Source organism: Pelobates fuscus, chromosome 1 (assembly GCF_036172605.1).
Source record: "Pelobates fuscus isolate aPelFus1 chromosome 1, aPelFus1.pri, whole genome shotgun sequence".
NCBI classification, from domain to species: domain Eukaryota; kingdom Metazoa; phylum Chordata; class Amphibia; order Anura; family Pelobatidae; genus Pelobates; species Pelobates fuscus.
This window is the reverse complement of record NC_086317.1, coordinates 489,023,579-489,046,535: the sequence shown is the minus strand read 5'-3', so window position 1 is coordinate 489,046,535 and position 22,957 is coordinate 489,023,579. Positions and strand designations below refer to the sequence as shown.

The following is a 22,957-nucleotide window of genomic DNA, read 5'->3' as shown; positions in this document are numbered from 1 at the left end:
TTGGTAAGGGGTCTCTGTGTTGGGAGGTAAAGGCTGTGTCTTAGTAAGGGGTCTTTGTGTTGGAAGGTAAAGGCTGTGTGTTAGTAAGGGTTCTCTGTGTTGGGAGGTAAAGGCTGTGTGTTAGTAAGGGGTCTCTGTGTTGGGAGGTAAAGGCTGTGTACTAGTAAGGGGTCTACATTTTGGGAAGTAAAGGCTGTGTGTTAGTAAGGGGTCTCCATTTTTGGAGGTAAAGGCTGTGTACTAGTAAGGGGTCTACATTTTGGGAAGTAAAGGCTGTGTGTTAGTAAGGGGTCTCCATTTTTGGAGGTAAAGGCTGTGTACTAGTAAGGGGTCTACATTTTGGGAAGTAAAGGCTGTGTGTTAGTAAGGGGTCTCCATTTTTGGAGGTAAAGGCTGTGTGTTAGTAAGGGGTCTCCATGTTGGGCGGTAAAGGGTCTGTGTTAGTAAGGGGTCTTTGTGTTGGAAGGTAAAGGCTGTGTGTTAGTAAGGGGTCTCTGTTTTGGGAGGTAAAGGCTGTGTGTTAGTAAGGGGTCTCTGTGTTGGGAGGTAAAGGCTGTGTGCTAGTAAGGGGTCTCCATGTTGGGAGGTAATGGCTGTGTGTTAGTAAGGGGTCTTTGTGTTGGGAGGTAAAGGCTGTGTGTTAGTAAGGGGTCTCTGTGTTGGGAGGTAAAGGCTGTGTACTAGTAAGGGGTCTCCATTTTGGGAAGTAAAGGCTGTGTGTTAGTAAGGGGTCTCTGTGTTGGGAGGTAAAGGCTGTGTGTTAGTAAGGGGTCTCTGTGTTGGGAGGTAAAGGCTGTGTGTTAGTAAGGGGTCTCTGTGTTGGGAGTTAAAGGCTGTGTACTAGTAAGGGGTCTCCATTTTGGGAAGTAAAGGCTGTGTGTTAGTAAGGGGTCTCCATTTTGGGAAGTAAAGGCTGTGTGTTAGTAAGGGGTCTCCATTTTGGGAGGTAAAGGGTGTGTGCTAGTAAGGGGTCTTTTTGTTGGAAGGTATAGGCTGTGTGTTAGTAAGGGGTCACTGTGTTGGGAGGTAAAGGCTGTGTGCAAGTAAGGGGTCTCCATGTTGGGAGGTAAAGGTTGTGTGCTAGTAAGGATTCTTTATGTTGAGAGGTAAGGAGTCTCTGTGTTGGGAGATAAAGGCTGTGTGCAAGTAAGGGGTCTCCATGTTGGGAACTAAAGTCTATGTGCAAGTAAGGGGACTCCATGTTGGGAAGTAAAGGCTGTGTGTTAGTAAGGGGTCTCCATGTTGGGAGGTAAAGGTTGTGTGCTAGTAAGGATTCTTTATGTTGGGAGGTAAGGGGTCTCTGTGTTGGGAGGTAAAGGCTTTGTGCAAGTAAGGTGTCTCCATGTTGGGAACTAAAGTCTATGTGCAAGTAAGGGGTCTCTGTAACGGACCGTTTCAGCATAAAAGAGGATAAAACCCAGTTTAGGCGATAATCCCCTTTCCAGATGCACAGGCAGCTACTGCAAACACCATTCTCCCGACTGGAACCACACGAACACTGCAACAGCTGAACAAGAAAAGCAGACATCGGCTTACACTCTTGGCAGTCAGCATACAATCCCATTCCCCCAAAGACCGAGACGACACATCGCTTTGAGGGTTAAGCAGAACTCTAGACTGGGACACCCAGTCTGGCTTTTATTACCAACAAGTACATACAGGACACTCCCAGGGGGAGGATGAAATTAGCCAATCACATGGATGTACCTCCCACACATTTCCTCCCCTTAGATTAGCACTTAACATAATTATACCGTACACCTTTTTCCCCAATTCCTGGATGTACCCCAAATACATATGCTACACCTCCAAAACAGGTATCCCCTGATAGCCCTTATTCAGGGGGACAACATATCCAAGAATCAGGTCATGCGGATGAATGGTTCGGGAGATATGAAGTTCCAAAGATTTGACCGACCGCATGGGTAAAGTATCCGAAAACAGTTCCATGCATTTTGGCCCTGCGGTCGGTCACAAACAAGGGAATGAAAACAGGCGAATTGCCTGTGTTATAGAGCCTGGAGAGGGTTTGAATGAATTCCCTTGTTTGTGGGGTTCTTTCTACCGAACGGCGGGTCATTCGGTAGTTTCCATACGAATTTCTGGAAGTATGGAGGTCTCAGCGGTGTTTGCCTAGTCAAGTGTCCGATTTTAGTTCCAGACACTCGACGGCAAAACACCGCTGTTCGGTAGTTTAAGATGGCCGCCGCCACGTGGTTGTTTCCTGAATGGCGGCCACCCAGAGGACACAGAACACATTACATGATTGCCAATTACCCGTTTGCAACATTGTTGCAAACGGTAATTGGAGGCACACTTAATCCTGGGTGGTCTGGTTGTTCGGTAGTTTCCTCAATACAATGAATGGAGTGATTCTACCGAACAATCAGATGAAGGCTGCATATATATATATAACCCAGGTTAACTGCATACATAAATACATATACAATATACAGGCAGTACAATAGGATATGCTTCACAGTCTTAAAGGGACAGTAGTCCCAAAATGTCCATTGCTGATTTTAAAGGGCCAGTAGCAGCAATATAAATAAGTACATGCCCAAATATAGTCTTTAAAGTGCAATATGTCCAGGGGCCATAGTCAGCGGGCAGGAGGCTAGCAGCCAGGCCTCTCCAGTTCACAGTGGCGAAGCTGGTTTCGCCACATTTCTCCCCTTTGCCAATTAGACTAACAGGGTACCTGACTTTCTGCCGGTCAGTGCCCTGGTTAGTCCAGCAACCCACCCACAAAACAGAAATAACAGAGCAGCCCACCCACACTAACCGGTTACTACATCTGGGTGAGGAAGAATTTTGTCCAGGTTCTGGTGTTTCACCGCTGCTGGGTGGGAGACTGGTAGGCTGCCTTGGTGGGTTGCTGAGGGGGCAGAGACCAGCGGTACTCTGTCCGGTTGCCAGCACTACCACGGGAGTAGTCTGGTGGGCGCCTGGTTGCTGGAGACTGACTGTCTCCCCTTTAGGTGCACAGCTCGACTGCCGGAGGGGGAGACCGACTGTCTCCCCTTTGGATCCATCACCCTGAGGCTGGGGAACAGGACCGACCGTCCCTATCCCTTGTGCTGTAAGTGCAGAGACTACGGTCCCATCTGCACAGTTGTGGGGCTTAACATCTCCCCTTGGTGGGTTAGGTTGCCGTGGGAGAGAGGGTGTAACAAGTTCCTCTCTCTGGATGGCAAACTGCCGCTGGGGAGAAAGGATGGCACCTTCTGCTCCCTGGGGTACACACTGCCGCTGGGGAGGAAGGATTGCACCTTCTGCTCCCTGAGGTACACACTGCCGCTGGGGAGGGAGGACGCTGCTCTCCTCTCCCTTCACTTCACACTGCCTTCCTGGCACATCACTTTGCTGCTGGGGGGGATGGATGACACCATCAGCTCCCGGAGACACACACTGCCGCTGGGGAGGGAGGACGCTGCTCTCCTCTCCCTTCACTTCACACTGCCTTCCTGGCATATCACTTTTCTGCTGGGGGGCAGGAACAACAACCTCTGCCCCCTGTAACTCAGCCTGCCGCTGGGGAGGAAGGACGACACCTTTAGCTCCCTGGGACTTACTCTGCCGCTGGGGAGGATGGACGACACCATCAGCTCCCTGGGTTACACACTGCCGCTGGGGATCTGGGCCGACTGCCCAGCATCCCTGTAGGGCCGGTAGAGAGACCTCGGTCCCATCTCCACCTGCCTGTTGTGGTTCCTCACAGGACCAATCTATGAGGACCCCTACTTCGGGTTCTTCCTGCCGCCTCGGGGGGGGGGGGGGCGGCTAACCTCCTCGGATGCAGCCTCTACTCTGCTGCTGTACCACTCTTCCTGCTCATCATACTCTTCGTCCATCTTTGAGTTTTGCTCAGCCATGACCTGGTTCCAGATCCCCTGGAATGTGTCCATGGATATATAACCCCCATACTGGGCCACTTGCTGCCTCACCTTGGCCATAAAATCATCTTCAGCGTCAGAGCCTTCCATACTTGTCTGCTCCAAGTCGCTGGATACCTCTGCTGCCAGGGGCGCTGCACGAATGCTAACGTTGCCCTCAATTTGTAACTCCAAGGAATTGGTGTTCTGTAGCTGTCCTTCTGGCTGTGGGAACAATCCCGCAGCTTGTTGGTTCCTCTGCGTCGTTCGCAGCAATAGGTACGCCTGTACATCGTTGTAGACCCGGTCTGCCATCCGCTCCGCTCGGGCTGGTGAGAATAGAGCCATCCTGCTCCTATATTCCCTGGCAAACTCGGATTCCTCCTCCTCCCTCGGAGGTGCTGCAGCAGCTGCGACTCTGTCTCCTTCCATTTTCCTGATTTCCTTTGTAGATAGGGTCGCTGTACGGATACTAGCGTTGCCCTCAATTTGTAATCCAGAAATGGTGTTGTCTGTAGCTGTCCCTCTGGTTGTAGGAACGATCCCACCGCTGCCACCAGTTGTAACGGACCGTTTCAGCATAAAAGAGGATAAAACCCAGTTTAGGCGATAATCCCCTTTCCAGATGCACAGGCAGCTACTGCAAACACCATTCTCCCGACTGGAACCACATGAACACTGCAACAGCTGAACAAGAAAAGCAGACATCGGCTTACACTCTTGGCAGTCAGCATACAATCCCATTCCCCCAAAGACCGAGACGACACATCGCTTTGAGGGTTAAGCAGAACTCTAGACTGGGACACCCAGTCTGGCTTTTATTACCAACAAGTACATACAGGACACTCCCAGGGGGAGGATGAAATTAGCCAATCACATGGATGTACCTCCCACACATTTCCTCCCCTTAGATTAGCACTTAACATAATTATACCGTACACCTTTTTCCCCAATTCCTGGATGTACCCCAAATACATATGCTACACCTCCAAAACAGGTATCCCCTGATAGCCCTTATTCAGGGGGACAACATATCCAAGAATCAGGTCATGCGGATGAATGGTTCGGGAGATATGAAGTTCCAAAGATTTGACCGACCGCATGGGTAAAGTATCCGAAAACAGTTCCATGCATTTTGGCCCTGCGGTCGGTCACAAACAAGGGAATGAAAACAGGCGAATTGCCTGTGTTATAGAGCCTGGAGAGGGTTTGAATGAATTCCCTTGTTTGTGGGGTTCTTTCTACCGAACGGCGGGTCATTCGGTAGTTTCCATACGAATTTCTGGAAGTATGGAGGTCTCAGCGGTGTTTGCCTAGTCAAGTGTCCGATTTTAGTTCCAGACACTCGACGGCAAAACACCGCTGTTCGGTAGTTTAAGATGGCCGCCACCACGTGGTTGTTTCCTGAATGGCGGCCACCCAGAGGACACAGAACACATTACATGATTGCCAATTACCCGTTTGCAACATTGTTGCAAACGGTAATTGGAGGCACACTTAATCCTGGGTGGTCTGGTTGTTCGGTAGTTTCCTCAATACAATGAATGGAGTGATTCTACCGAACAATCAGATGAAGGCTGCATATATATATATAACCCAGGTTAACTGCATACATAAATACATATACAATATACAGGCAGTACAATAGGATATGCTTCACAGTCTTAAAGGGACAGTAGTCCCAAAATGTCCATTGCTGATTTTAAAGGGCCAGTAGCAGCAATATAAATAAGTACATGCCCAAATATAGTCTTTAAAGTGCAATATGTCCAGGGGCCATAGTCAGCGGGCAGGAGGCTAGCAGCCAGGCCTCTCCAGTTCACAGTGGCGAAGCTGGTTTCGCCACAGTCTCCATGTTGGGAAGTAAAGGCTGTATGCTAGTAAGGGGTCTCCATGTTGGGAACTAAAGGCTGTGTGCAAGTAAGGGGTCTCCATGTTGGGAGGTAAAGGCTGTGTCCTAGTAAGGATTCTTTATGTTGGGAGGTAAAGGCTGTGTCCTAGAAAGGGGTCTCCATGTTGGGAGGTAAAGACTGTGTCCTAGTAAGGGGTCTTTATGTTGAGAAGTAAAGGATGTGTGCCAATAAAGTAAAGGTTGTGTGCTAGTAAGGGGTCTCTGTGTTGGGAGGTTAAGGCTGTGTCCTAGTAAGGGGTGTTTATGTTGGGAAGTAAAGGCTGTGTGCTAGTAAGGAGTCTCCATGTTGTGAAGTAAAGACTGTGTGATAGTAGGGGATCTCTATGTTGGGGATCTCTATGCTGTGTTCTAGTAAGGGGTCTCCATGTTGCTAAAGGCTGTATCCTAGTAAGGGGTCTTTATGTTTGGAAGTAAAGGCTGTGTGCTAGTAATGGCTCCTTAAGTTGTGAGGTAAAGATTGTACGCTTGTAAGGGGTCTCCGTGTTATAAAGTAAAGGTTGTGTGCTAGTAAGGGGTCTCCATGTTGGGAGGTAAAGGCTATGTGCTAGTAAGGGGTCTCCATGTTGGGAGGTAAAGGCTTTGTGTCAGTGAGAGGTCTCTGTGTTGGGAGGTAAAGGCTGTGTGTTGGTAAGGGGTCTCTTTGTTGGGAGGTAAAGGCTGTTTGTTGGTAAGGGGTCTCTTTGTTGGGAGGTAAAGGCTGTGTGTTGGTAAGGGGTCTCTGTGTTAGGAGGTAAAGGCTGTGTGTTAGTAAGGGGTCTTTGTGTTGGAAGGTAAAGGCTGTGTGTTAGTAAGGGTTATCTGTGTTGGGAGGTAAAGGCTTTGTGTCAGTAAGGGGTCTCTGTGTTGGGAGGTAAAGGCTGTGTGTTAGTAAGGGGTCTTTGTGTTGGAAGGTATAGGCTGTGTGTTAGTAAGGGGTCTTTGTGTTGGAAGGTATAGGCTGTGTGTCAGTAAGGGGTCTTTGTGTTGGAAGGTATAGGATGTGTGTTAGTAAGGGGTCTCTGTGTTGGAAGGTATAGGCTGTGTGTTTGTAAGGGGTCTCTGTGTTGGAAGGTATAGGCTGTGTGTTAGTAAGGGGTCTCTGTGTTGGGAGGTAAAGGCTGTGTACTAGTAAGGGGTCTACATTTTGGGAAGTAAAGGCTGTGTGTTAGTAAGGTTTCTCCATTTTGGGAGGTAAAGGCTGTGTGTTAGTAAGGGGTCTCCATGTTGGGAGGTAAAGGCTGTGTGCTAGTAAGGATTCTTTATGTTGAGAGGTAAGGGGTCTCTGTGTTGGGAGATAAAGGCTGTGTGCAAGTAAGGGGTCTCCATGTTGGGAACTAAAGTCTATGTGCAAGTAAGGGGACTCCATGTTGGGAAGTAAAGGCTGTGTGTTAGTAAGGGGTCTCCATGTTGGGAGGTAAAGGTTGTGTGCTAGTAAGGATTCTTTATGTTGGGAGGTAAGGGGTCTCTGTGTTGGGAGGTAAAGGATGTGTGCAAGTAAGGTGTCTCCATGTTGGGAACTAAAGTCTATGTGCAAGTAAGGGGTCTCCATGTTGGGAAGTAAAGGCTGTATGCTAGTAAGGGGTCTCCATGTTGGGAACTAAAGGCTGTGTGCAAGTAAGGGGTCTCCATGTTGGGAGGTAAAGACTGTGTCCTAGAAAGGGGTCTCCATGTTGGGAGGTAAAGACTGTGTCCTAGTAAGGGGTCTTTATGTTGAGAAGTAAAGGATGTGTGCCAATAAAGTAAAGGTTGTGTGCTAGTAAGGGGTCTCTGTGTTGGGAGGTTAAGGCTATGTCCTAGTAAGGGGTGTTTATGTTGGGAAGTAAAGTCTGTGTGCTAGTAAGGAGTCTCCATGTTGTGAAGTAAAGACTGTGTGATAGTAGGGGATCTCTATGTTGGGGGAAAACGGCTGTGTTCTAGTAAGGGGTCTCCATGTTGGTAAAGGCTGTATCCTAGTAAGGGGTCTTTATGTTTGGAAGTAAAGGCTGTGTGCTAGTAATGGCTCCTTAAGTTGTGAGGTAAAGATTGTACGCTTGTAAGGGGTCTCCGTGTTATAAAGTAAAGGTTGTGTGCTAGTAAGGGGTCTCCATGTTGGGAGGTAAAGGCTTTGTGTCAGTGAGAGGTCTCTGTGTTGGGAGGTAAAGGCTGTGTGTTGGTAAGGGGTCTCTTTGTTGGGAGGTAAAGGCTGTGTGTTGGTAAGGGGTCTCTTTGTTGGGAGGTAAAGGCTGTGTGTTGGTAAGGGGTCTCTGTGTTGGGAGGTAAAGGCTGTGTTTTAGTATGGAAGGTGTGTTGGAAGGTAAAGGCTGTGTGTTAGTAAGGGTTCTCTGTGTTGGGAGGTAAAGGCTGTGTGTTAGTAAGGAGTCTCTGTGTTGGGAGGTAAAGGCTGTGTACTAGTAAGGGGTCTACATTTTGGGAAGTAAATGCTGTGTGTTAGTAAGGGGTCTCCATTTTTGGAGGTAAAGGCTGTGTACTAGTAAGGGGTCTACATTTTGGGAAGTAAAGGCTGTGTGTTAGTAAGGGGTCTCCATTTTGGGAGGTAAAGGCTGTGTGTTAGTAAGGGGTCTCCATGTTGGGCGGTAAAGGGTCTGTGTTAGTAAGGAGTGTTTGTGTTGGAAGGTAAAGGCTGTGTGTTAGTAAGGGGTCTCTGTGTTGGGAGGTAAAGGCTGTGTGTTAGTAAGGGGTCTCTGTGTTGGGAGGTAAAGGCTGTGTGCTAGTAAGGGGTCTCCATGTTGGGAGGTAATGGCTGTGTGTTAGTAAGGGGTCTCTGTGTTGGGAGGTAAAGGCTGTGTGTTAGTAAGGGGTCTCTGTGTTGGTAGGTAAAGGCTGTGTACTAGTAAGGGGTCTCCATTTTGGGAAGTAAAGGCTGTGTGTTAGTAAGGGGTCTCTGTGTTGGGAGGTAAAGGCTGTGTGTTAGTAAGGGGTCTCTGTGTTGGGAGGTAAAGGCTGTGTGTTAGTAAGGGGTCTCTGTGTTGGGAGGTAAAGGCTGTGTGTTACTTCATTTTGGGAAGTAAAGGCTGTGTGTTAGTAAGGGGTCTCCATTTTGGGAAGTAAAGGCTGTGTGTTAGTAAGGGGTCTCTGTGTTGGGAGGTAAAGGCTGTGTGTTAGTAAGGGGTCTCCATTTTGGGAGGTAAAGGCTGTGTACTAGTAAGGGGCCTACATTTTGGGAAGTAAAGGCTGTGTGTTAGTAAGGGGTCTCCATTTTGGGAAGTAAAGGCTGTGTGTTAGTAAGGGGTCTCCATTTTGGGAGGTAAAGGCTGTGTGTTAGTAAGGGGTCTCCATGTTGGGCGGTAAAGGGTGTGTGCTAGTAAGGGGTCTTTTTGTTGGAAGGTATAGGCTGTGTGTTAGTAAGGGGTCTCTGTGTTGGGAGGTAAAGGCTGTGTGCAAGTAAGGGGTCTCCATGTTGGGAAGTAAAGGCTGTGAGTTAGTAAGGGGTCTCCATGTTGGGAGGTAAAGGTTCTGTGCTAGTAAGGATTCTTTATGTTGGGAGGTAAGGGGTCTCTGTGTTGGGAGATAAAGGCTGTGTGCAAGTAAGGGGTCTCCATGTTGGGAACTAAAGGCTGTATGCTAGTAAGGGGTCTCCATGTTGGGAACTAAAGGCTGTGTGCAAGTAAGGGGTCTCCATGTTGGGAGGTAAAGGCTGTGTCCTAGTAAGGATTCTTTATGTTGGGAGGTAAAGGCTGTGTCCTAGAAAGGGGTCTCCATGTTAGGAGGTAAAGACTGTGTCCTAGTAAGGGGTCTTTATGTTGGGAAGTAAAGGATGTGTGCTAGTAAAGGGTCTTTATGTTGAGAAGTAAAGGATGTGTGCCAGTAAAGTAAAGGCTGTGTGCTAGTAAGGGGTCTTTATGTTGGGAGGTAAATGTTGTGTCCTAGTAAGGGGTCTTTATGTTGGGAGGTAAATGTTGTGTCCTAGTAAGGGGTCTTTATGTTTGGAGGTAAATGTTGTGTCCTAGTAAGGGGTCTTTATGTTGGGAGGTTAAGGCTGTGTCCTAGTAAGGGGTCTTTATGTTGGGAGGTAAATGTTGTGTCCTAGTAAGGGGTCTTTATGTTGGGAGGTAAATGTTGTGTCCTAGTAAGGGGTCTCTTGGGGGTAGAGGCTGTGTTCCAGTATGGGGTCTTTATGTTGTGAAGCAAATGCTGCATGCTAGTAAGGAGTTCCTTGGTAGCTGAGACCTCATTGTATAGATGGAAGAGATCCCCAGGAAAGCTCGGACTGTTATGTACCTTGTTGTCCTCTTCAGCCAGTGTGAGTGAGATTCCAGGAAATCATATCACATATCTCTGTGTGTTACCGGCTTTATCACTGTGGAATTGAACCAGTGACTGTGAGATACCAGGGCTGGAGTTCTGTCCACTTAATACTCTCACTGAGATATAGACAGATATCATGTTTTACCGCCATACTGACACGCTGCTAACTCTCCAGGTTACGGGGCCAGCCTGGACTGGTTACTAGTCTGTGTGGCCCTTACTGTCATCTGAGGTCCACCCAAGGTTAGACTGGTAGAGCCCCATATGGCCGAGTTCAGGGCAGACCTCTGCCATCCCTCCTCTCTTAACTTTCTTTCATTTCCTCATCTCAACTCAGGTGTTTATTCCCTAGTGTGTTTTACTTTCCTCTCATTCCCTGCAGTCTGATTATTATCACGCCTCTCCTCCTTTATTTCTGGAGACCTTTATTGTGTTTGTTCAGTCACACCTCTACTATCAGGTGTCTTGTTTAACAAATAGGTTTTTATTTCACCACCTTTCCCTGGACTCTCATTCACTTTATTCCAGTTATAATAAGTATTATTTTATTATTATTATTATTATTATTATTTTTATCACCATTTATAGGATAATTACACAAAAACTTACAGAAACGATAGGTTGAAGAGGGCCCTGCTCAAACAAGCTTAAAGTCTTTAGGAGGTGGGGTATAAAACACATTAGGACAGGAAATCACAATCAAATAAGGTGGGAGTGAAGCAGAGCTGAAGAAGAGAGTAGAGTGCTGCCCTTTAGGAGAGAGCAAGAGACAAGTATGTGAGGTAGAGGTTAGTCTGGGAGGCCTTAGGCTATTCTAAAGAAATGGGTTTAAATGATTGAAGACTAGGAGAGAGTCTGATGGCGGTAGTCAGGCGATTCCATAGGAAGGGTGCCACCCACGAGAAGTCCTGCAAAGGCGAGTTGGCCGTACGGGTGTGAGCAGCGGACAGAAGAAGGTCATGGGCTGAGTGGAGAGACCGAGAAGGGGCACACCTATGGATCTGTGAGGAGATATAAGAGGGGCTAAAATTATTCACTGCTTTATACAGGGAGTGCAGAATTATTAGGCAAATGAGTATTTTGACCACATCATCCTCTTTATGCATGTTGTCTTACTCCAAGCTGTATAGGCTCGAAAGCCTACTACCAATTAAGCATATTAGGTGATGTGCATCTCTGTAATGAGAAGGGGTGTGGTCTAATGACATCAACACCCTATATCAGGTGTGCATAATTATTAGGCAACTTCCTTTCCTTTGGCAAAATGGGTCAAAAGAAGGACTTGACAGGCTCAGAAAAGTCAAAAATAGTGCGATATTTTGCAGAGGGATGCAGCACTCTTAAAATTGCAAAGCTTCTGAAGCGTGATCATCGAACAATCAAGCGTTTCATTCAAAATAGTCAACAGGGTCGCAAGAAGCGTGTGGAAAAACCAAGGCGCAAAATAACTGCCCATGAACTGAGAAAAGTCAAGCGTGCAGCTGCCAAGATGCCACTTGCCACCAGTTTGGCCATATTTCAGAGCTGCAACATCACTGGAGTGCCCAAAAGCACAAGGTGTGCAATACTCAGAGACATGGCCAAGGTAAGAAAGGCTGAAAGACGACCACCACTGAACAAGACACACAAGCTGAAACGTCAAGACTGGGCCAAGAAATATCTCAAGACTGATTTTTCTAAGGTTTTATGGACTGATGAAATGAGAGTGAGTCTTGATGGGCCAAATGGATGGGCCCGTGGCTGGATTGGTAAAGGGCAGAGAGCTCCAGTCCGACTCAGACGCCAGCAAGGTGGAGGTGGAGTACTGGTTTGGGCTGGTATCATCAAAGATGAGCTTGTGGGGCCTTTTCGGGTTGAGGATGGAGTCAAGCTCAACTCCCAGTCCTACTGCCAGTTTCTGGAAGACACCTTCTTCAAGCAGTGGTACAGGGAGAAGTCTGCATCCTTCAAGAAAAACATGATTTTCATGCAGGACAATGCTCCATCACACGCGTCCAAGTACTCCACAGCGTGGCTGGCAAGAAAGGGTATAAAAGAAGAAAATCTAATGACATGGCCTCCTTGTTCACCTGATCTGAACCCCATTGAGAACCTGTGGTCCATCATCAAATGTGAGATTTACAAGGAGGGAAAACAGTACACCTCTCTGAACAGTGTCTGGGAGGCTGTGGTTGCTTCTGCACACAATGTTGATGGTGAACAGATCAAAACACTGACAAAATCCATGGATGGCAGGCTTTTGAGTGTCCTTGCAAAGAAAGGTGGCTATATTGGTCACTGATTTGTTTTTGTTTTGTTTTTGAATGTCAGAAATGTATATTTGTGAATGTTGAGATGTTATATTGGTTTCACTGGTAAAAATAAATAATTGAAATGGGTATATATTTGTTTTTTGTTAAGTTGCCTAATAATTATGCACAGTAATAGTCACCTGCACACACAGATATCCCCCTAAAATAGCTATAACTAAAAACAAACTAAAAACTACTTCCAAAAATATTCAGCTTTGATATTAATTTTTTAGTTTTTTGGGTTCATTGAGAACATGGTTGTTGTTCAATAATAAAATTAATCCTCAAAAATACAACTTGCCTAATAATTCTGCACTCCCTGTAGGTATGGGTTAGCACTTTGAATTGACTCCTATAGTCAGTGCCGGACTGGGAAGAAAATTCTCCCCGGGGGCGGGGCCAGATGACGTGTTTTTTGTCATCACCAATGACAAGCACGCCCCATCACAAAGTGAGCATGTTGGTTCAATGCTCTTCAGGATAGGCCAGTGCTAAAGAGCTCTGGCCTGAGAAAAAAAACCCTGTATTTGTTCTGCACAGCGCAAGCAAATTTAATAACATGCTTGCACTGTGGTTGCTTGAAATTTGTCTCTGGTGTCTCCATAGTTGGGATACCAGGAAACAAATGCTAGGAAAGCATATTGTGCAGTGTGTGTGTGTAAGGGGTGTAGTGTGTGTGATGGGTGCTGTGTGTGAGTGGGTGCTGTGTTTGCATGAGGGTGCTATGTGCATGTGAGGAAGCTGTGTGTGAGGGTGCAGTGTGTGCGTTTGAGGAAGCTGTGAGTGTCAGGGGTGCAGTGTGTGTGTGAGTGAGGGTGCTGTGAGTGTTAGGGGTGCAGTGTGTGTGTGTGAGTGAGGCTGCTGTGAGTGTCAGGGGTGCAGTGTGTGTGTGTGTGAGGGTGCTGTGAGTGTCAGGGATGCAGTGTGTGTGTGTGAGTGTGTGTGCTGTGAGTGTCAGGGGTGCAGTGTGTGTGTGTGCTATGAGTGTCAGGGATGCAGTGTGTGTGTGTGAGTGAGGGTGCTGTGAGTTTCAGGGATGCTGTGTGTGTGTGAGCGAGAGTGCTGTGAGTGTCAGGGATGCAGTGTGTGTCTGTGTGAGTGTCAGGGATGCAGTGTGTGTGTGTGTGAGGGTGCTGTGAGTGTCAGGGATGCAGTGTGTGTGTGAGTGTGTGTGCTGTAAGTGTCAGGGGTGCAGTGTGTGTGTGTGTGTGTGTGTGTGTGAGTGAGGGTGCTGTGAGTGTCAGGGATGCTGTGTGTGTGAGTGAGGGTGCTGTGAGTGTCAGGGATGCAGTGTGTGTGTGTGTGTCAGTGAGGGTGCTGTGAGTGTCAGGGGTGCAGTGTGTGTGTGAGTGAGGGTGCTGTGAATGTCAGGGGTGCAGTGTGTGTGTGTGTGAGGGTGCTGTGAGTGTCAGGGATGCAGTGTGTGTGTGTGTGTGAGAGTGTGTGTGTGCTGTGAGTGTCAGGGGTGCAGTGTGTGTGTGTGTTTGTGCTGTGAGTGTCAGGGATGCAGTGTGTGTGTGTGTGTGTGTGTGTGTGTGTGTGTGAGTGAGGGTGCTGTGAGTGACAGGGGTGCAGTGTGTGTGTGTGTGTGTGTGTGTGTGTGTGTGAGTGAGGGTGCTGTGAATGTCAGGGGTGCAGGGTGTGTGTGTGTGTGGGGGGGGGGTGTGCTGTGAGTGTCAGGGATGCAGTGTGTGTGTGTGTGTCTGTGTGTGTGTGTGTGTGTGTGTGTGTGTGTGTGAGTGTGTGTGCTGTAAGTGTCAGGGGTGCAGTGTGTGTGTTTGTGCTGTGAGTGTCAGGGATGCAGTGTGTGTGTGTGTGTGTGTGTGAGTGAGGGTGCTGTGAGTGTCAGGGGTGCAGTGTGTGTGTGTGTGTGTGTGTGTGTGCGTGCTGTGAGTGTCAGGGATGCAGTGTGTGTGTGTGTGTGTGTGTGAGTGAGGGTGCTGTGAGTGTCAGGGATGCAGTGTGTGTGAGTGAGGGTGCTGTGAGTGTCAGGGATGCAGTGTGTGTGTGTGTGTGTGTGTGAGTGAGGGTGCTGTGAGTGTCAGGGATGCAGTGTGTGTGAGTGAGGGTGCTGTGAGTGTCAGGGGTGCAGTGTGTGTGTGTGAGTGAGGGTACTGTGAGTGTCAGGGATGCAGTGTGTGTGTGTGTGTCAGTGAGGGTGCTGTGAGTGTCAGGGGTGCAGTGTGTGTGTGAGTGAGGGTGCTGTGAATGTCAGGGGTGCAGTGTGTGTGTGTGTGAGGGTGCTGTGAGTGTCAGGGATGCAGTGTGTGTGTGTGTGTGAGAGTGTGTGTGTGCTGTGAGTGTCAGGGGTGCAGTGTGTGTGTGTGTTTGTGCTGTGAGTGTCAGGGATGCAGTGTGTGTGTGTGTGTGTGTGTGTGTGTGTGTGTGAGTGAGGGTGCTGTGAGTGACAGGGGTGCAGTGTGTGTGTGTGTGTGTGTTTGTGTGTGTGTGTGTGAGTGAGGGTGCTGTGAATGTCAGGGGTGCAGGGTGTGTGTGTGTGTGGGGGGGGGGGTGTGCTGTGAGTGTCAGGGATGCAGTGTGTGTGTGTGTGTCTGTGTGTGTGTGTGTGTGTGTGTGTGTGTGTGAGTGTGTGTGCTGTAAGTGTCAGGGGTGCAGTGTGTGTGTTTGTGCTGTGAGTGTCAGGGATGCAGTGTGTGTGTGTGTGTGTGAGTGAGGGTGCTGTGAGTGTCAGGGGTGCAGTGTGTGTGTGTGTGTGTGTGTGTGTGTGTGCGTGCTGTGAGTGTCAGGGATGCAGTGTGTGTGTGTGTGTGTGTGTGTGTGAGTGAGGGTGCTGTGAGTGTCAGGGATGCAGTGTGTGTGAGTGAGGGTGCTGTGAGTGTCAGGGATGCAGTGTGTGTGTGTGTGTGTGTGTGAGTGAGGGTGCTGTGAGTGTCAGGGATGCAGTGTGTGTGAGTGAGGGTGCTGTGAGTGTCAGGGGTGCAGTGTGTGTGTGTGAGTGAGGGTACTGTGAGTGTTAGGGGTGCAGTGTGTGTGTGTGTGAGTGAGGGTGCTGTGAGTGTCAGGGGTGCAGTGTGAGTGAGGGTGCTGTGAGTGTCAGGGGTGCAGTGTGTGTGTGTGTGTGAGTGAGGGTGCTGTGAGTGTTAGGGGTGCAGTGTGTGTAAGGTTGCTGTGAGTGTTAGGGGTGCAGGGTGTGTGTGTGTGTGTGTGTGTGTGTGTGTGAGGGTGATGTGAGTGTTAGGGGTGCAGTGTGTCTGTGAGTAAGTGAGGCTGCTTTTACTTGAGTGATTATATCCCCCCTCCCTTCTTACCTTATGCCTGGGAGGGGGGAATCCTGCTGCTGCTATCCCTGGTATTCCTCATGGTGAGTGAACTCTAGCCTGTGGGGCTAGAGTTCACTCTCGCGAGATCCGGATCTCGCTAGAGGAACCCAGCGGAGCTGTAAGTTAGAGCTCCGCCGGGTTCCTCTCCTGGCTCCCTCTCTCCCTGCTGGCGGCCACAATATCCTGCATGTGGGCCGGTGATCTTTGATCTCCCCACCGGCCCGCCGAGGGCTACTGCAGTGCCGGCACTCGGATAGTGCCGACCCTGCAAAGACCAGCAGGGGAGATCCTGTGAGCTCCCTGTCGGCCTCTGCCCATGGCCACCGCGGCCCACTGGGCATTTGCCCGGTGTGCCCGATGGCCAGTCCGGGCCTGCCTATAGTATACAGGAAGCCAATGTAAGAACTGACAGAGGGTGAGGTGTGAGAGGAACGACTAGAGAGGAAAATCAGTCTGGTTGCAGCATTCATTACAGACTGTAGCGGAGCAATATGGTTATTGGGAAGACCAATTAGGAGAGCGTTACAATAGTCCATGTGAGAGATTAGTAGAGCATGGACAAGCTCTTTAGTAGCATCCAGTGGCGGATCCAGGGGGGGGGCAACGGGGCAATTGCCCCCCCCGAGAATACCGACGGTCTCCCTCTCCCTCTCCCTCCCCTGCCAGCCCTTAAATGTGCGTGCGGACCGGAGATCACAGATCTCCCTCCCCGGTCCGCAGGCACTGTGCTGGCGGCCGGCGGGGGAGGGAGGGAGTTAGAGGGAGGACCCGGAGGTCAGGCTGCAGCTCCTCCGGGTCCTCCTCTCGCGAGATTTGGAGCGTTGCCGCGGTTACCACGGAAACGCTCCAAATCTCGCGAGAGTGAACTCTCCCCACTGGGACCATCAATGAATCGCCCACCGGACCACCAGGGAAATGTCCCCCCTCCCCCAGTAAAGGTAAGAAGGGAGGGGGGACATATAATATTTATTTAAATAAAATAAAAAAAAAAAATATAAAAAAAAAGACCCCATACCCTTATATCACACACACTGCCCCCCATTACACACATACTGCCCCCCATACACCCACACTGCCCCCCATACACCCACACTGCCCCCCATACACCCACACTGCCCCCATACACCCACACTGCCCCCATACACCCACACTGCCCCCCATACACCCATACTGCCCCCCATACACCCATACTGCCCCCCATACACACCCACACTGCCCCCATACACCCACACTGCCCCCATACACCCACACTGCCCCCCATACACCCATACTGCCCCCCATACACCCATACTGCCCCCCATACACACACACTGCCCCCCATACTGCCCCCATACACACACACTGGCCCCCATACACACACACTGACCCCCATAGACCTGTACTGCCCCCATACTGCCCCCTCATACACACACACTGACCCCCATAGACCTGTACTGCCCCCCATACTGCCCCCTCATACACACACACTGCCGCCCCATATACACACATTGCCCACACTCACACATACACTGCAATACTCACACACACACACTGCAACTGTTACACACACATACTGTCCCACACATACACTGCATCCCTGACATACACTGCCGCTCTCACACACGCTCACACACTGTCCCCCTCACACACACACTGCACCCCTTACACATTGCACCACTCACACACACTACTGCTCCAATGCACTACTACAGCCCCATTTTCCAGCAGACTTCAGGTAAGTTGTCAAACTGTTCTTAAACGGTTTGACTACTTACTCTGGGAGGGGGTCCCGGCACTATAGACACCATAACCACTACACTGAGCTGTAGTGGTTATTGTGTCTGGATTATTTCTTTAAATAATCTACAAGTGCCCCTCCCGAGATCAGGCTCTGGATCCGCCACTGGTAGCATCGTATGTAAGAAAGGGGCGGATGCAGGCAATGTTTTTAAGGTGGAATTGGCATGATTTGACAACAGACCGGATGTGAGGCTCAAAGATGAGGCCAGAATCAAAAGTAACACCAAGACAACGTGCTTGTAAGGATGGGCTGATATGGGTACCACCAATCTGAAGGGAGAGCGAGAGAGGAGGATTAATATTAGGAGGAGGAAAGACAAGAAGTTCTGTTTTGGAAAGATTCAGTTTCAGAAAGTGGGAGGACATCCAATCAGAGATAGAAGAAAGAGGTGACACGTTGCAGGACAGCAGGGGAGAGGTCCGGGGAGGAGAGATATAGCTTGGTGTCATCAGCGTACAAGTGGTATTAAAATCCATATGAGGAAATAAGTTTGCCAAGAGAGGCAGTGTAAAGAGAAAATAGAAGGAGACCAAGGACAGAGCCTTGGGGGACTCCAACTGAGACAGGATGAATGCGGGAGGTATCATTAGAAAAGGAGACACTGAATGAGCGTTGGGAGAGATAAGAGGAAAACTACGAGAGGACAGAGTCACAGAGACCGAGTGATTGAAGAATTTGGAGAAGGAGAACATGGTCAAGGTGTCAAAGGCAGCAGAGAGGTCAAGAAGATTAGTATGGAGTGGTGGCCTTTAGATTTAGCTGCGATTAGGTCGTTAGTGACTTTGATAAGGGCAGACTCTGTAGAGTGGAGGGGGCGGAAGCCAGACTGAAGAGGGTCAAGGAGAGAGTTGGAGTTGAGGAAGCAGGCCAGACGGGTAAAGACTAGTCTTTCAAGAAGTTTTGAGGAAAAAGGGAGCAGGGATATAGGACAATAGTTAGAAGGTGAGGATGGGTCAAGACATGTTTTTTTTAAGATGGGTACTACAGTAGCATGTTTAAGGACAGCAGAGACAGTGCCAGAAGTAAGAGAGCAGTTGAAGATGTGTGTTAAGGAGGACATTTAATTCACTTTCTATCCTATTCTTTGTACCTCAGTCCACACATTTCCCCCCCCCCCCCCCCCCCCCCCCCACACCTTTTTTGGTTTATTTTTCTCAGTTTCCCCAGCAGTTCTGCCCTTTTTATCAATACTTTGTGTTGGGTGATAAAGGGACAGATGTTGAGCTGCTGTTATTCAAGTATTATAACTGACATTGAATTCTCCTGCAGATATCCAATCAGGACTCAGTTCTATCCTGCAACCTTTCACTTTATGTTTAGTTTGTGGTTCCATAGAGATCAGAAATAATAACACAAATAATTGCACTTTTTTTTCTTTAACAAAAGAGTTTATTTTTCCTCACTTTTCTCGTTACAGACAATGAAGATGAGACTAATATGCCTCCTGTCTCTCATTATCATTCACCTGCTGCTCCCAACCAAGGTACTTCTCAAACTGTCTGTGTCCGCTTCCTGACATTAGAGATTCCACTATTAAAGGTGCACAAATCATCCTCTATGTACCATAACAACTTAATCTCATACCCTGCATTGAATAAGGGTCCCTGGACCCTGGCCACCAGCAGACTGACCCTTCTCTGCTGCTCAGGATAAAGCCTCCATATTGGCCCAAACAATAAAGAGCAGCAATGATAGTCTGGGCATCACTGATTAATTAGTGATATTATTGTTGGTATGTATTGGTTGACTAATGTGGAGTTACATTCCACCTTAAACATACGTACAGTAGTTGGTGGAGTCACGGTACTCGGAGACTTTAATTCTCTGTTAATTTGAAAAACATTTAACACTGAGCTATGGTACAGCCATTGGAAATTCTAGGCACCATAATCACTTCAGTTATTTTAAGTGGTTATGGTGCTGAGCAGGGGCATTGTTAGGAGCCACAAAGATCAGGGACTTCAGCACAATGGTACATTGTAAGACCCCTGCCACACTGTACTTTTTTTTTTCTATTTAATACTCTGTTTTTGAGAGAACTTAAACTAAAATCATATGAAAAAAATAAAACTTTTGAAGGCTCTGCGCAGAATGAGCTTTCAAGGTGGGATAATCCTTTATAAAGCCTTTGCCACACATTTACGAAGAAACAAGAGATATGATGTTATTCGATTTTTTGTTCCCCCTTCACTATTATTAGGGTAAGGGGGTAGGCACGATTTATTTTACTAGGAGTTTGGGTAGGGGATCAGGCATGCCTATTGACGCCAGGAGAGTTTTAAGCATTTTTGGGGGGAACGCTGACTATCTGTTGAAGTGAACATGACACATTGTTATGACATATTACACATGTGAGTTAATATGTCATGACCTATTGTTTCTATAATAGAGCCATCACGTAACTCACTTTATCAATAACAATACTTATTGCTGTGTTTCTCCCTAAAGATAGAATGTGAGATTTTGGACATGATGGCCGACACGTTTGATGATCAATATATCGGCTGTGAAGGGAACATGGAGAAGGATGCCCCAAGTATTCTCCAGAAGGAAAAAAATATATATAAAAAATTTCAAACTGGGTGGGATTATGCAGAGGACGCCTGGAGGACAATAAAACCTAAAATAAACAACAAACTACCGACTGGATTTAAGGATGAATATGGGACAGCGGTTGTATTGTATACCATGGAAAGGCCCTATAAAATTTATCACGAGTTAAACAACAACGTGAGCATAGCTGGACAGTCTACAGAGTATTACATGAAAAAATTCCATTTCAAAGCCTTTCATTTCTATCTGACCAGAGCCTTGCAGCTCCTGGGACGAGGCTGTATTAATACCACTTACCGGGGAAGCCTAATTTCTTACAGTGTATCTCAATATATGAGATTTGGACGATTCGCTTCCTCATCTCTGAACAAAGATACAGCTGAAAAGTTTGGAACTGGTACATTTTTCACTATAACTACCTGCTTAGGTGTGGATATTCAAGATTTGTCTCACTTTAAAGAGCAAGAAATATTAATTCCAGTCTATGAGAAGTTTGAAAAGAAAAAACAAAATGAGAATTGTGTGACTATAAAAAGTACCGGTGAGAAGTGCAGTTATTTCAACTGTGCTTACCTTGGATGTAAGTATAATGCTAACTGTAAGTTGTTAATGAGCACTTACCAGCTCCAGGCCCATGCCCATGGAATAGGCCCAATGTTAAAAAACAAACAACACTTCTGGACTATGGAAACTTAAGAGGAATGTAGGGGAACAAAACGCGTGCGGACTGGCTGACAATGAAATTAGTTCATGTAAAGCTGACTTTGCGCACTATGCACATACTCTTGCTGCTTCAGTCTCTCTAACACTGTGGCATGCTCCCTTTCTTCTACATCCACCTTTTCTCTGTCCCAGACTGTATACCAGGAGCAGGGCCGGACTGGGACAAAAATTCAGCCCGGGCAATTAAAGGCAGAGCAGCCCACTATTAGGGGCGGGGCCAGAAAGGGGGCATGTCATGTCACCACCATTGACACGCACACCCCCTCCCCCCCCACCAAATGAGTATGTTAATGTGACGCTCCTCCAGAGCTAAAATAAATGCCATGAGTTGTTTTTGTGGGGGGGAGAGGGGGGGTTGAGTTTGTGCTGCATTTGCTGGCGATTTGTCTCTGGTGTCCTCAATAGTGGGATACCAGAGATCAAAACAGGAACCGGACTGTTAAAGAGTGTTGTGCATGTGTGGGGATGTTCCTTGTGTTGTTGTATATGTTTGGACGTTGCATGTGTGTAGAGCAATTGTGTATGTGAAGGGGTCTGTTTGTGGCGTACTGCATGTGGCTAGGGGCTGTAGTGTGTGTGTCTCTGGGTTGTAAAGTATGTGTATTTATATAGGGCCTGTGGAGTGTGTGCATTTAAGGAGCTGTACTGTGTGTTTGTGAGTGTATCTAGGGGCTCTAGTGTGTGTATGCATATAGGAACTGTAGAGCACATGTGTATAGGGGGGGTAATGTATGCATAGGTGGTGTAGTGTGTGTCCAGGGGGTGCAGAATATGTATTTATAGGGGATATAAATTAGTGTGGGTGCATGCAGGGGGTGTAATGTGTGTGTTTATAGGGGTATAACGTATGAGAGTGCAGGGAGTGTAGTGTAGGTTTATGGGGTATAGAGTGTGTATGTGAGTGACAGGGGAATAGTGTGTATATACGGGGTATAGAGTGTGTGTAGTGTGTTTGTGTGTAAGTGCAGGAGGTGCAGTGTGAATATAGGGGTATAGATTGTGTATTGCGTGTTAATGCAGGGGCTGTAGTGTGTATGTAGGGGTATAGAGTGTATGCAGTGTGTTTGTGTGTTAGTGCAGGGGGTGCTGTGTGTGTAGTGTGTTAGTGCAGGGGAGCAGTATGTCTGTGTGTTAGTGCAGTGTGTGTTAGTGCAGGGGAGCAGTATGTTTGTGTGTTAGTGCAGGGGAGCAGTATGTTTGTGTGTTAGTGCAGGGGAGCAGTATGTTTGTGTGTTAGTGCAGTGTGTGTTTGTGTGTTACTGCAGTGTGTGTTAGTGCAGTGTGTGTTAGTGTGTTACTGCAGTGTGTGTTAGTGCGTGTTAGTGCAGTGTGTGTTTGTGTTACTGCAGTGTGTGTTAGTGCAGTGTGTGTTAGTGCAGTGTGTGTTAGTGCAGGGGAGCAGAATGTTTGTGTGTTAGTGGTGCAGTGAGTGTTAGTGCAGGGGTGCAGTGTGTGTAGTGTGTTTGTATGTGTGTGATGTGTTTGTGTGTATATGGCCTTAAATTATTATTATTTAAAAAAAAAAAATCAATTTATTCCCCCTTTTAACTTTGCAGGGGGGGGAGGGAGCATTCACATACCTGGTGGTCCAGTGAGGGGGGGCTACGCCACACACACATCCCTGGCGGTCCAACGGCAGGTAATTCAGTCTGTACCCCGCAGGGTACAGACCATCTCTTTCCCTCTAGCGAGTGCCGTTTTTTCAGAGCGTTGCCGCTGGTTACCATGGCAACGCTCTGATAATCTCGGAGCTTGCGAGAAGAAGATAAAGGAAGCTGTCGCCGTGCGCCGAGGGAGACTGGCTCACTGCCCGATCTCCCCTCCGGCCCGTGATGGGTTAGACCTCCATCTTGGGGCCGGTGCTGCTGCGCATGGGCCGGCAGGGGAGATCTCTTGGTCTTTCCTGCCGGCGTCGGCCCATGGCCATCGCGGCCCACCGGGCATTTGCCCGGTTTGCCCGATGGCCAGTCCGGGCCTGACCAGGAGCTCTGCCTGCTAGTAAGACGATAAGGAGAGGACATTCACGTGTTATTAGATAAGTGAGTGCTGGGGAACAGCCCTTAGAAAACGTGGAGCGAGCGCATCATTAGACGCATTTATGCCAAACTCAGGGTGCTGTCTGCATGGCATGTCCTTTGTTGGCCAGCCTGCACGATTGGCAAGCAGCCTGTCAAGCATTTACACCAGGCTCAATGGGCTCTTGATCTGATCCTGGCACTTACATACAATGTATCCTGCACTCAGGTCAATCCAAAGGAACTTTATTCCCACACAGGCAAATGCAACAAGCAGCCATTCATCTCATAAATGAACTGCCT

At 48.2% G+C, this 22,957-nt stretch overlaps 1 protein-coding gene across 1 annotated transcript in view; it reads left to right on the top strand.

Moving 5' to 3' along the window:
* Positions 1-22,957, top strand: part of LOC134573356 (ecto-ADP-ribosyltransferase 5-like) — a 58,984-nt gene that overhangs the window by 5,721 nt on the left and 30,306 nt on the right. The window contains exons 2-3 of the mRNA XM_063433062.1: positions 18,781-18,846; positions 19,812-20,496. Coding sequence (XP_063289132.1) covers positions 18,784-18,846; positions 19,812-20,496 — 748 coding nt within the window. The 5' untranslated portion in view covers positions 18,781-18,783. The remainder of the gene's footprint in view (positions 1-18,780; positions 18,847-19,811; positions 20,497-22,957) is intronic.